The sequence below is a fragment of the Spinacia oleracea genome, chromosome 4 (genome assembly GCF_020520425.1).
Source record: "Spinacia oleracea cultivar Varoflay chromosome 4, BTI_SOV_V1, whole genome shotgun sequence".
NCBI lineage: Eukaryota > Viridiplantae > Streptophyta > Magnoliopsida > Caryophyllales > Amaranthaceae > Spinacia > Spinacia oleracea.
In genome coordinates, this window is record NC_079490.1 from 13,769,010 (window position 1) to 13,780,083 (window position 11,074).

Here is an 11,074-nt window from a genome sequence, read left to right on the forward strand (position 1 = left end):
AAAACCGAAACGATAGATTGAGATCCACCAAATTTATAGAGAATTATGCATGATCATAGTTTAAAAACTAACGCAAATGATGCATAAATTGAAAACTTAAAAAACGAAACGATAATAATTCCGCAATTAACTAATGTGTCCACCAATTTTTTTAATAATTTAACATAATTATAAGAGATTGATTATCAACTTAAAGTATTAAACACTCCCTTTTGCCTTTTATATTGCCTTTTATAATTAATGGAGTAGTAATTTAAACTTTGTAATTAGTAGGGGCATTAATTAATTAAATTGTGAATTAACTGAGGATATTATTGTCTTTTCCATAGGGGACACCAAAAGTGTGATTACGAAATTACCTCAGCTATTCCCTTATATAATACTTCATACTACGTAATAGAGATACAACACGCAGTCACCTCAAACAACAACAACAACAACAACAACAACAACAACAACAAAGGTGACTATGCGTATAAAATCACACCCGTTAGGGTTCTATAGCTTTATTGGTAAACATCGATTAAAATGTTTAAACATAAGCTCAAGTTTGGTTCAAACCCCTATCTCAAACTTGAACTTTGCCTCAAACCATAGCATGTTCGAGTTCAATCTCAAGCTTGATGTTTAAACATAAGCTAAAGTTTGGTTCGAACCCCTAATCTCAAACTCGAATCTAGTCTCAAACCCTAAGATAACATGTTCGGGTTTGAGTTCGAGTTCAAGCTCAAAAGCTAAAAATCAACTAGGTTAATGTTTTCTCTTGCTGTGAGGATTTTCTTCAGTATTTCTGCAAATTATTACTCATCATCAAGTCAAATTCCAAGTTCAGAACTTTTAATCACTTAGTCAACGAGCCAAACTCAAACTCTATACCAGAGGCTTGGGTAATTACCAGCCTTGATCTGAACATAATAGTTAGAATTGAAGCTTGAGACCCTATGACAAATTAATAACAGTCACATACATAATCAGGGGGTGTCCACTATAGACCCGGGAGCGTCATACAAATGAACAAATGTACAAAAAGATAGCCCAGTGTCGTTGGGTGTACCAATACACACGGGTATATAGTGGAATATAGTCGCAAAGTCTACATTTTAGATATGTGTAAAACTGAAAGAACAAAGAAAAAAACTCATCTTTGTATTTCAGACTTCCGTGTTTGATTAGCTAGTAACCACCATTCTCCTCTTCAATTACTTGGAAATGGGCCATTGTTAAACAACAAAGAAACCAAATAGCCGAAGAGGTATAGGAAAATAATGGGAAAGCCTATTTTTACAGAATACTAAATACTTACACTTGATTACTTGAATAAGTAGCCAGCCACCAGGTGGGAAAACAGACGAGAACATCAATTCTCAGTCGTTCTTTGACTTGAGTTGTCTTGAGAGCAAGACCAACCCAACTGCAGCAAACCCAGACAACAAAGTCGATGTATAGAACATTACAATCAGAGATGTCCTCAGAGACTGCACTCAAACAAAAAAACATGAGTAAATGGAAGTTAATTGATCGTGATTCTAGCAAATAATGAAATAGATTAGAAGATGATTATTTTCCAAAACCTGTGCCAGCAGCAAAGCATTATCATTTGCATATTGCAAAGAATCATCTGCTACGCTTTGAATTCCTTGACTTATTTTCCATGATAGGGTCCTAAATAAAAAAGCACAGAAATTGTCACAGGACAGCAAATTAATAACTGAATTTCAGACATTTTCAAGTAAAAGTCAAGGTCTTTACCCAAAAATAACAGCGATAACTGCACCTATAATCGCCTTTTCACGTGTCAGTTCGACCTGAAGTGCTCCAAACTGCAGGTACACGTAAGAAGAATGTTCATCTACAGTAGGATCATATTAAAATGGCTTAGAGGAATGGAGAAGATAGGTCACCTTGAAAGTCCGACTTTCATCTTCTGGGCGTTCCTCGGTTGATGTAGGCACCGCTGTTGCAGATAAAAGCTTCCCAGCAGAGATCATTGAATTTGCAATCTATACTTGTTGCAAGCAGCCAAGAATACTGCTATTTAGGAATGCATGATTTAAAAGTTAATTACACTAAGGAGGAAAACATGCATCGCTGCTTAATCGATTTTACTTATATCAGTCTCTTCTACCATTTCCTCAGAAAAGTGTTGTTCTGCTGTTCATTGATGAGTTATATTACAAACACTTATATAAGACAGTCTTATTACCAAATAGTTGTATTTTTTAATCAAATAGTTACGCGTTGGGATCAAATAGTTATGTTCTATTAATTATACTTCCAATCAAATAGTTTTAGTTTCTATTCTACTAGTTACATTGTCATCATATATTTATGTTATTTAATGGTTACATCAGTGGTCTTATGCATAAGGCGGCCTCGTACGAGACCTACTCAACAAACATATCAATATATCGTTGCTAACTTTCCTTTGATTATGTGAAGTACCATAAGAGAGTGTTTTTATGACAGGAGCCTAAGAGAATGTTAAGGATGCACTATACCTTTTCTAATTCACCTTGACCATACTGTCCCATCGATTTAAATCTTCTTCCAGCAGACTGCAATCGCTTACCAAAAGCTACAAGGATAAAAGCTTCTGGTTGAGGTTAAAAATTACACATTGACAATTTCACAATCAATATGTCCAATCAAACATTACCAGATTTGGCATTTTCAGTCAAAGAAGTCACCAACAAAGGGAGCGTCTTCGCCAAAGAGGAAGAAGTTGAAGTATCAGCTGATTCCCATGCCCGAGCCAAATTCAACAATGTCTCCCCCAGTTCTTGGCCACACTAAAAAAAATTGTTTCAGAAATCAAAATAGCAATGCAACTTCTTACTAAAAAATCAAATCAAGATAGTTAGCGCCAAATAAATGATTAAGAAACCAAGAGTAAATCTGGTAACTATCACAAGGAATTACTCCCTCTATACTAAAAACCTGTACAAACCCGCCTATTGCAAGTCGTGGATAAAGAAAAATAATGCAGGACAGAGGGACTGTCTTTAAAGGAAACCAAAAAGGCGACGGAAACAACTAATGCTCATGTTGAAGCACTTCAATTCAATTACACAGGTTCCATAAAAATCCCATTGGCTCGTCTCGGTCCAAGAGCACCACCAAATAACCAGAGGAACTAACTACCATACTTTTATAATCCACAAATCCTATATCTTCCTCTTCCAAGCTGTCACGATAATTCTTTTTTCACTTCACTAGGTCGAATCTAACTAGGTCAATAAACTCAAATGCATCACAGAAAGCACGCAAGTACAGGAAGTGAAGGTGACCGATTGATTTATCACCAAGTTCACAGAAACTATCTATAATTTATCCCTTCATTTTGCCTGGATCTTACTTTTGTAGCTTGACGAACAAGGAAACATCCTTCCGCACAAGCCGCCAATCTCCAAATGTTCTCAAAAAAGAAGTTAGAGTTATCATCCCCTTCAAGCATTTCGCAAAAGGTCCATGTAGAAATTTACGTCATTCGACATACAACCACTGCATAGAAGTATTTAGCCATTGATTCTATGTCATTCGCCATACAACCACACCATAGAAGAATTTAACCATTCCCAATGGTAAATTCAGCAGGGAAGAGATCGTTTCCTTCAAGAGAAGGATAAGTCCTATTGCATTTAAGATAACTGGATATGACTCAACTCTTTAAAGTTTCAGGTTGAAACTTGAGTTCACAATTTAAATTTGCATATCAATTTTAGAACTACATTTGTTAATCTTCCTAGAATCCTAAATCAGAGGTCTGTAGGGTTGATCATCATGATAAAGCAATTCACGGATCCTACAATAGTTTCTCTCAGCACTAATGTGTGTGGCCAACCATAATGACTATCAAAAGAGAATTGAACTTCCTTCAGTTGTTCGCTATACACAGGGTTAAGGGATCTTGTATACAATTCATTTTGCTGTGTATCCAAAAGATATCTATACTCACTAATGGAGGATCTGTTTAAATTCCTCCCAAATTTATCCACCCATGTAAACAGAGAATTTTCATCTTAGAGACTCCCAAAAAATATCTATTCCGCTTTTGTTTTTCTGATTAAGGGAGTTTGTTTTCTACTGTTAACATGAAACCGGAAATGCCTGACCGTTAAACCCGTCCACAGCCTCATCATAGCTCAAGTAGCCACTACAAGATGGAGATCCCGAAAATGGCAAGGTTAAGAAACAAAGAAAAGACTGGCAAGGAAACATTCTAAAGCCTTCCCCGCCAACAGTTGCACGCCACGGAGTCATTGATTCATTAGCGTCCACAACTTCAATGAACAAAGTTCTTTTCTCTCCTTATCATGAGGAAACCTCCAGCTCCAATACATCATACCGAAAACATCAAGAGGTAATCAAATAATTCAATTCGAGCAATAAATTTTGTCAGCACACCTTAATCAACTATTTCAGCAATGGTCCTGAACCAGCAGAATAATAGCACAATGACTATCCTACTACTTGCTATAAATACAATCTCTAAGAATTCTTAATCACACAATCAGGTGATCCTAACTCTACCTTGTTATTACGAAGTTAATCATCCTCCTGATAGGAAAACCAAACCCAGCTCTATCACTTGCGATGTCAAAGGAAATGGCAGGTTGCAATGTTCAAAAGTATCATGACTGATTAGATTAAAATACTCCAGTCTTTTCAATTTGGTACGTTACTCATCCAATTTGTTGAAAATTAACCAAGCTCTACGATGATCATTCCGCAGTACTAGATACTAATCCTTTAGAACTAAGCTACATAATGAAACTACTCAAACACCAGTTCACAGTAATGCAGCATGAAACACATTAAACAAAGCTAACCTCATCAAGAACTGCTCCATTTGAAAGATCAAACGCGGCATCATTGAGCTGCAACATACATTTTCACATAATTAACCAAAACCCTATCATGAAACAAATAAGAAGATTCTCCCAAGTTGCTAACTTCAAAATATAGGCACCAAAACTTCAAATTTTGCATAAAAAAAAATTATCACTTACATCTAGACGAAGGTCCCTAGGAAGCTTAGCAAAGTAATCAGATGGCAAATCCAAATTATCCTGCAAATTAGCAAAACAAACTGAAAATTTCTTTTTAAGGAAAGGGAAATTGTCGGATTAAAATACCAAAAAAAAAAATCAAATAACTAACCGCCAATTCTTGAAGAAGGGTTTGAGGGTCAGGATTAGACGATTTGGGGGAATCTGATTGAGTGAGAGCAAATGCCACAGTGAAAGGAACTTTGGGGACATGGGTTTTGAAGTTTAGAGATTTTCTGAAGTGGGAATCTGAATATTTGTTGAAAAACAGTGATTTTGTGGAAGATAATTTGGTTGAAGAGTGAAGAACAATAAGAGGATGATGATACTGATGATGGTGAAGAAAAGAAGCCATTTTTTGTGAGGTTTTTTTTTTGTGTTTTGTTTTTTTTTCCTGTTTATGTATCCAGGTAACAGATTTTTTAGTAAAACATTGGCTTCTTTTGGTTCGAAAACTGGACAAAATGGTGCGTGGCGTTTGAAGATGGCTTCAAGATCAATTTTGTGGTGTTGGAAAAATTGTGTGGATATCTAATGGCCCACAAATTTGTGTTTAGATTATCCAATGATGTAGATACGATTTGAACGTGCAATATACCCAATACGCTAGAAGACTTTACCAGCTACGTTAATTGGCATCTGCTTACAATTTCAAAGGAGGGGGAGGGTGAAATCCAAACCTACAACCTTACATGCCAAAGAGGCCAACAGCACAATACCTGCCATTAGCTCGAATTCCTGCGTTTTTTTTTCCGGTTTGAAGAAAGGTGTCAGACGGGCACCAACAGAAAAAAAACATAACTCAAGAATTAATTGTTGAGTTTGATATCTCCAGACACAAATTCTTTTCAGTTCAGCCGTAAAACAGTAACTGGCTATGCGGCAGAAGCAAGTAATTGTATACAGAGTAACAAAATCATGAGATTCATGACCCTGTTGTAAATGTTGAGCTAAACCCTAAATCCTGCAAGTTTTTCTAAATTGATCTATCAACACTAATCAAAAGCCTGAAAGGTATTGATCACATGAACTCACTTAATACATTTAACACACGGCAGCAGTTTCTATATGACAAAATTCAGTTTTACAATAAACTTCAGCTTGGTAATCCTAAGTCCTACATTGAAAGAATGTCGGGTCTCAATTTCCAATTTTAGCGACCTTTCTCTGCTCAATTTGACCTGTCACGGGGCACTGCATCTCTGTCCAACTAATTGGTATCATTGTTTCACCTGAAAGAACCACCAAATCATCATCCCTCTCAGCGACAATGTAAACAGAGAGGAAATGAAAAAGAAGGGAACGATAAAAGGTTCAAAGCAAGATTAGGTATAGCCAAACTCACTAACCTGAAGTACTTTCTGCAGATACAACTCCCAGTTCATTTTTTGCCGTTGTCAAGTGATAGGCTCTTGCATCTCCCAGGGATAGCTAATAGATGTGTCAAGGAAGATGTAATTTTGTTCACAAGTAAGGCTCGCAGAGTAAAACAAAAATATGTACACACGGATAGAGTAGGATGAAAGTAGGGCGAAGACTACAAATTAAAGCATGTAACTCGACTTGGAAACTCATATCGTCACGGGCTCATGGGTACATGTTCAAGTGCCACACTCAGCCATTTTCTGAAAAATATTCATGTTTTTTTGTTCAATGTCAAGGGCCAAAGGATCCATACCCATGCTGGAGTTCGACTGTCGAAGATCCAACAAGGGTATATGAGGTTAAATGAAAAGTCCGAGTTACATGCCGATGGATAGGGCAAGCTACTGCTAACTTCAATCATTCCCAATTAAGCTTTCCAGCATATATCTTTTAGCAATGAATTTGTGTGAATATTCTACTTACAAATAAACTTCAAACAAGAGAGTTCCAAAAATTCGAGGAAACAAAACCTCCTTTTGTAAACAGAAAACGAAAGTAGATAATATTGGATGAAGAAAAAACAAACATCGCATAACAACTAGTATTCATTTTTAAGGATACAACTACTGCCCTGACAATATCACCAGCTCGGAACGAAGCATGCATATCGACCTTGTCAATCTCAGTTGCTCTTACATCCTGTTGTCTGCCGAGGCACAAAAATTTACGTAATCAAGGCCAGAGTAAGATGTATTATGGATAACAATAAAGAACCAAAAAAAATCAAACACAAAGCAAGTACCTAATTATGCCTGTGAAATTTTCTCTTATAGACTTGCTACCAACACACATGATATCCGCTGAAGCCATTTTAGCCATCACCTTTTTGACCTGTCATGAAGATTACATACAGATAGGTTTCATTTAGCAAAAGAATACCATAACACGCATAACTTAATGTTCAACAAACCGAATTCTAAAAACAAGAAATACAAGCTTTCCTGCTGAAAGTTATCAAGTCAAAATAATATGAATGAACTTACACGTGCAAGGACTGTGCAACCAGGTTCAGGGACTGCACCGTGCGCTTTGTGACCAGTTACCTCCACGACTGCCCTCTTTTGAAGAAAGTGTTGCAATTAATACATAGACATCATTGTAATGAACAAAGCAAATTACTATATCTACCATCGGCATCAACATCAATAATCACAGATTCACAGCTTTTATTGCAAGCTTAAGGTAACTACTGCAATAAAAACAAGGGCATTATCAAAACATATAGGGGACTTGGCATTCTTCTACTTTTGACAATTCTATTTGGCAGACCAACTTTATTTGAAATTCAGATGGTACCTTTTTACTTTCGACAATTTTTCCATCGATTTTCACCTTCCCCTCTCTTCTAACCTAGCCTATCAAAAAAATCTTTAAGCTTATTCAAATTCAACCTTTGCAGTTCAAGCACTATGGCGAGAACATAGGAAGATTATAAATCTCCACTCATAACTGAAGGAACCTGGAATGGATTCATTCAAGTTATGAAGTCTTCATGAGTTCATGACTTCAATGGAGCATCACTAAATACCATCATCATTCAAAACCATAATGCTCCAAAGAGGAGGTCTAAACCCATAATGGCATGCGTCCATTTTGGACGCAAGCGTGTTGGTACTAATTAGTTTGTTGTCAGTACTAGTGAGTACCAACAAAGAAGTCTATTGATACCATAAAGCCTAAATTTCAATTGGTACCAATAAGGAAGTGTATTGTACTAAGGTCGGTAGCAACTACCAACTAAGCACTACTTTAGTACCAACAACACAGTAATTTGTACCAATCGAGGTTGCTTGCATCCAAATTGAACGCAAGCCATTATTGATTTAGCCAACTTCATGCTCCAAAGACCTGAAATCCATCTCCTTGACTAAAAGTTGGCATAGAATAATATTATAACATAATAAATAAGACGCCAAATTGGTTACCGTAAATTAAAACATTGGGTTGAGAACTCTCCAAATATTACGCATGACCTGGGGAAAAGGGGGATTAAGAGGACGCAAATTCTACTCATGTTTCAAGCTTGTATAGTTATACAGCCATTAAACTACCTCTCCGGATCCAAAATTGGCATTCAAAGTTCTCCGTATTCCAAATGGATTCCACAATCCTGATATACAACCACTTAAACTGTCAATCTAAAATCCAAAACTTCCAAATCCAAAAACTTCTAACCATAGTAGTATCAGCGTAATTCACAAAGAGAGATTGTATTCCTCCAAATTAAGCACTTTTCGAACTCTAAGCCTGAAATCATGTCTGCCTAGTATTCACTTTTTGAACTCTAAGTCTCTAACCCATAGTATCATAGTAATTCACAAACGGAGAATCGGAGATTGTATTCCTCCACATTAAGCCCTTCTCGAACTCTAAGCCTGAAAATATGTCTGCCTAGTGCCTAGTATTCACTTTTTGAAAGAAGAGACTGTCAACGTCCCACAATTTTCTATCACAGGATTTACAGCAAAATGAATGCCACCCTGCCCTAGTTATAAGATTAAATGAACCTCATAAACTCCCATCTTTTCTCCATTTTGCTTCCATAGCAACACTATGCAAGTGTGATTACCCAATAGTTCAATTCATAATCTCCAATTTAACTAGTTCAGGTCCAAATATCTGTTTCCTAAGTTATGACACTTGTTGAATTTCACCTAAATTACCCATGTCGATCCATGGCCACTCTATGTCTCTATGATGGATATGAACACTTGACTCATACCAACCAAAAAGAAAACTTTCATAGAATGCTTGTAGCTTCCGAAATTACGAAACTCGTCGACTCTTCATTTCACCTAAAATACCCATGTTGACCAATGGCCACTCTAAGATGGATATGAGCACTTAACACTTCATACCAACCAAAAAAACAAAAATTTCATAGAACGCTTCTAGTTTCCGAAATTATGGCACTTGTTGAATCTTCATTTCACCTAAAATACCCATGTCGGCCAATGGCCACTCTATGATGGGAACACTTAACACTTCATACCAACCAAAAAATTTCATAGAAAGCTTGTATCTTACACTTGGATATGTACCCATGCCCGACAATGATAACCAAGTCTAAATAGCATACAGGTTCCTAAACCATGTTGGTCTTATCTAATGCACAACGAACATTTTGTTGAAGGAAAGGATAAGTGGAAAAAGAAATGTCATCTTTCAATGTTCAGTGTTAAGTTCTTGACATAATAAGCATACAATTTCAGAGAATGAAATTCAACAAGTAAGCTTCCTCCAAAGTGCCATTTTATCACCACTTTACAACCTAAAATCCTTTCATCTCCTTTACAGTTTATAATCATCTAACCAAGCAAAAGGTACCTCGCAATCCCTTTATACTAACTCAAATGACATAAAAACTAAAATAACTTCCGTTTCTTCTATTCCATTGTCTTTGAAAACCCAAACAAACTACAGGTATTAGAAACAACGTTTTGATAACAATTCTTCCCAATCTCCTCACAAAAAGAAAAGGCATTTTCCAGCTACAAAACTCAATTCCATCCAAAGTCACTTGTACTTCACTTGTGATAAATGGATGTGAACTAACTTACTTGGTTAGATTATCGGGTGTTTCCGAGACCTGAATCCCTGATATTGAATCCCGCCTACATCACTGCCCTTTAGGGCTCTCTCTATACTGAGCAAAATAATCAATTGCATCAAAAATCTCACCACGCCCGTAATATCTTCTCAGCTCGATATAAACTACATACTAACTACTGAATCTACTCCATAATTTCAAACGCATTCACAAAAATTAAACTCTAAAAAACCCAAAAACATGAAAATTAATAATGAAAATTAGAAAGGGGGGAAACATGAAGAAAAGGCGGAAGAATATTGAAACCTTGTCAGGAGAATCAGGAGGAGGAGGAGAGAGAGATATGCAGCCTGTGAGAGAAGCATAGATGAGTTTAACGCCGGCGGCATTAACAGCGGCGTAAGTTCCTTTACCAGCTTTAAGTTCCGCCGCCTTTCCTAAAATATCTCCTGGGGTCACTTTTTGTTTGTTCTCACCGTCCATCTCTACCATTGTTTTGGTTTCGCTCTTTTCCAGGCGGCGGTGCGGTGGTGGTGGTGAAATTAACTGCTTTTTGACGGCGGCGATGGAGAGGTTCAATGTTTCAGAGGGGGCGGGGTTTTGGTTAACCGCGTGCTATAAACTGGGTTTTACCGTTTTAGGAGTTGACTGCTTGCTAAAGAATGTCAATAAGGTGTCATTTGGGTCGTTTAGTTTGCATACGGGTCAAGTTTATTCGGGTTATTAACACGTCAGATTAATTTCGGATCATCTGTAAACATACTTCATATGGACAGGTAATTTTAGTTACAGTGTGTTTTGCAAAGTTCGGATAGGAAATTATGCAATGTAATATTGTAAACAAATCATAATAGGTTAGAAGAAAATAAAATATAGATTTAGGTTTGCCACAATTTAAATTTCAAACTAGTTTTTGATCTCGGGCGATGTCCCAGATTATTACATGAAAAATCATATTTATGTCATTACATATAAAAAAAACATGATTAAAATTTCTATTATTTTACTTTCTTTACTATTTTGTCATTTATTAGATTTTGTTTAGAAAGAA

The 11,074-nt window shown here is 36.5% G+C and overlaps 2 protein-coding genes across 2 annotated transcripts; both read right to left on the minus strand.

Moving 5' to 3' along the window:
• Positions 1-1,123: 1,123 nt before the first annotated feature.
• On the minus strand, positions 1,124-5,509 carry LOC110791169 (uncharacterized). The gene is made up of 9 exons (XM_021995919.2): positions 5,161-5,509; positions 5,010-5,069; positions 4,830-4,877; positions 2,657-2,789; positions 2,499-2,575; positions 1,902-2,000; positions 1,750-1,820; positions 1,572-1,662; positions 1,124-1,475 (listed from the first exon to the last, which is right to left on the minus strand). The coding sequence occupies exons 1-9, from the start codon at positions 5,401-5,403 to the stop codon at positions 1,365-1,367; spliced, it is 933 nt and encodes a 310-aa protein (XP_021851611.1). The 5' UTR covers positions 5,404-5,509; the 3' UTR covers positions 1,124-1,364.
• Positions 5,510-5,846: 337 nt separating this feature from the next.
• On the minus strand, positions 5,847-10,672 carry LOC110791170 (uncharacterized). The gene is made up of 6 exons (XM_021995920.2): positions 10,330-10,672; positions 7,457-7,531; positions 7,216-7,304; positions 7,035-7,119; positions 6,398-6,479; positions 5,847-6,280 (listed from the first exon to the last, which is right to left on the minus strand). The coding sequence occupies exons 1-6, from the start codon at positions 10,513-10,515 to the stop codon at positions 6,189-6,191; spliced, it is 609 nt and encodes a 202-aa protein (XP_021851612.1). The 5' UTR covers positions 10,516-10,672; the 3' UTR covers positions 5,847-6,188.
• Between the last annotated feature and the right edge of the window lie 402 nt (positions 10,673-11,074).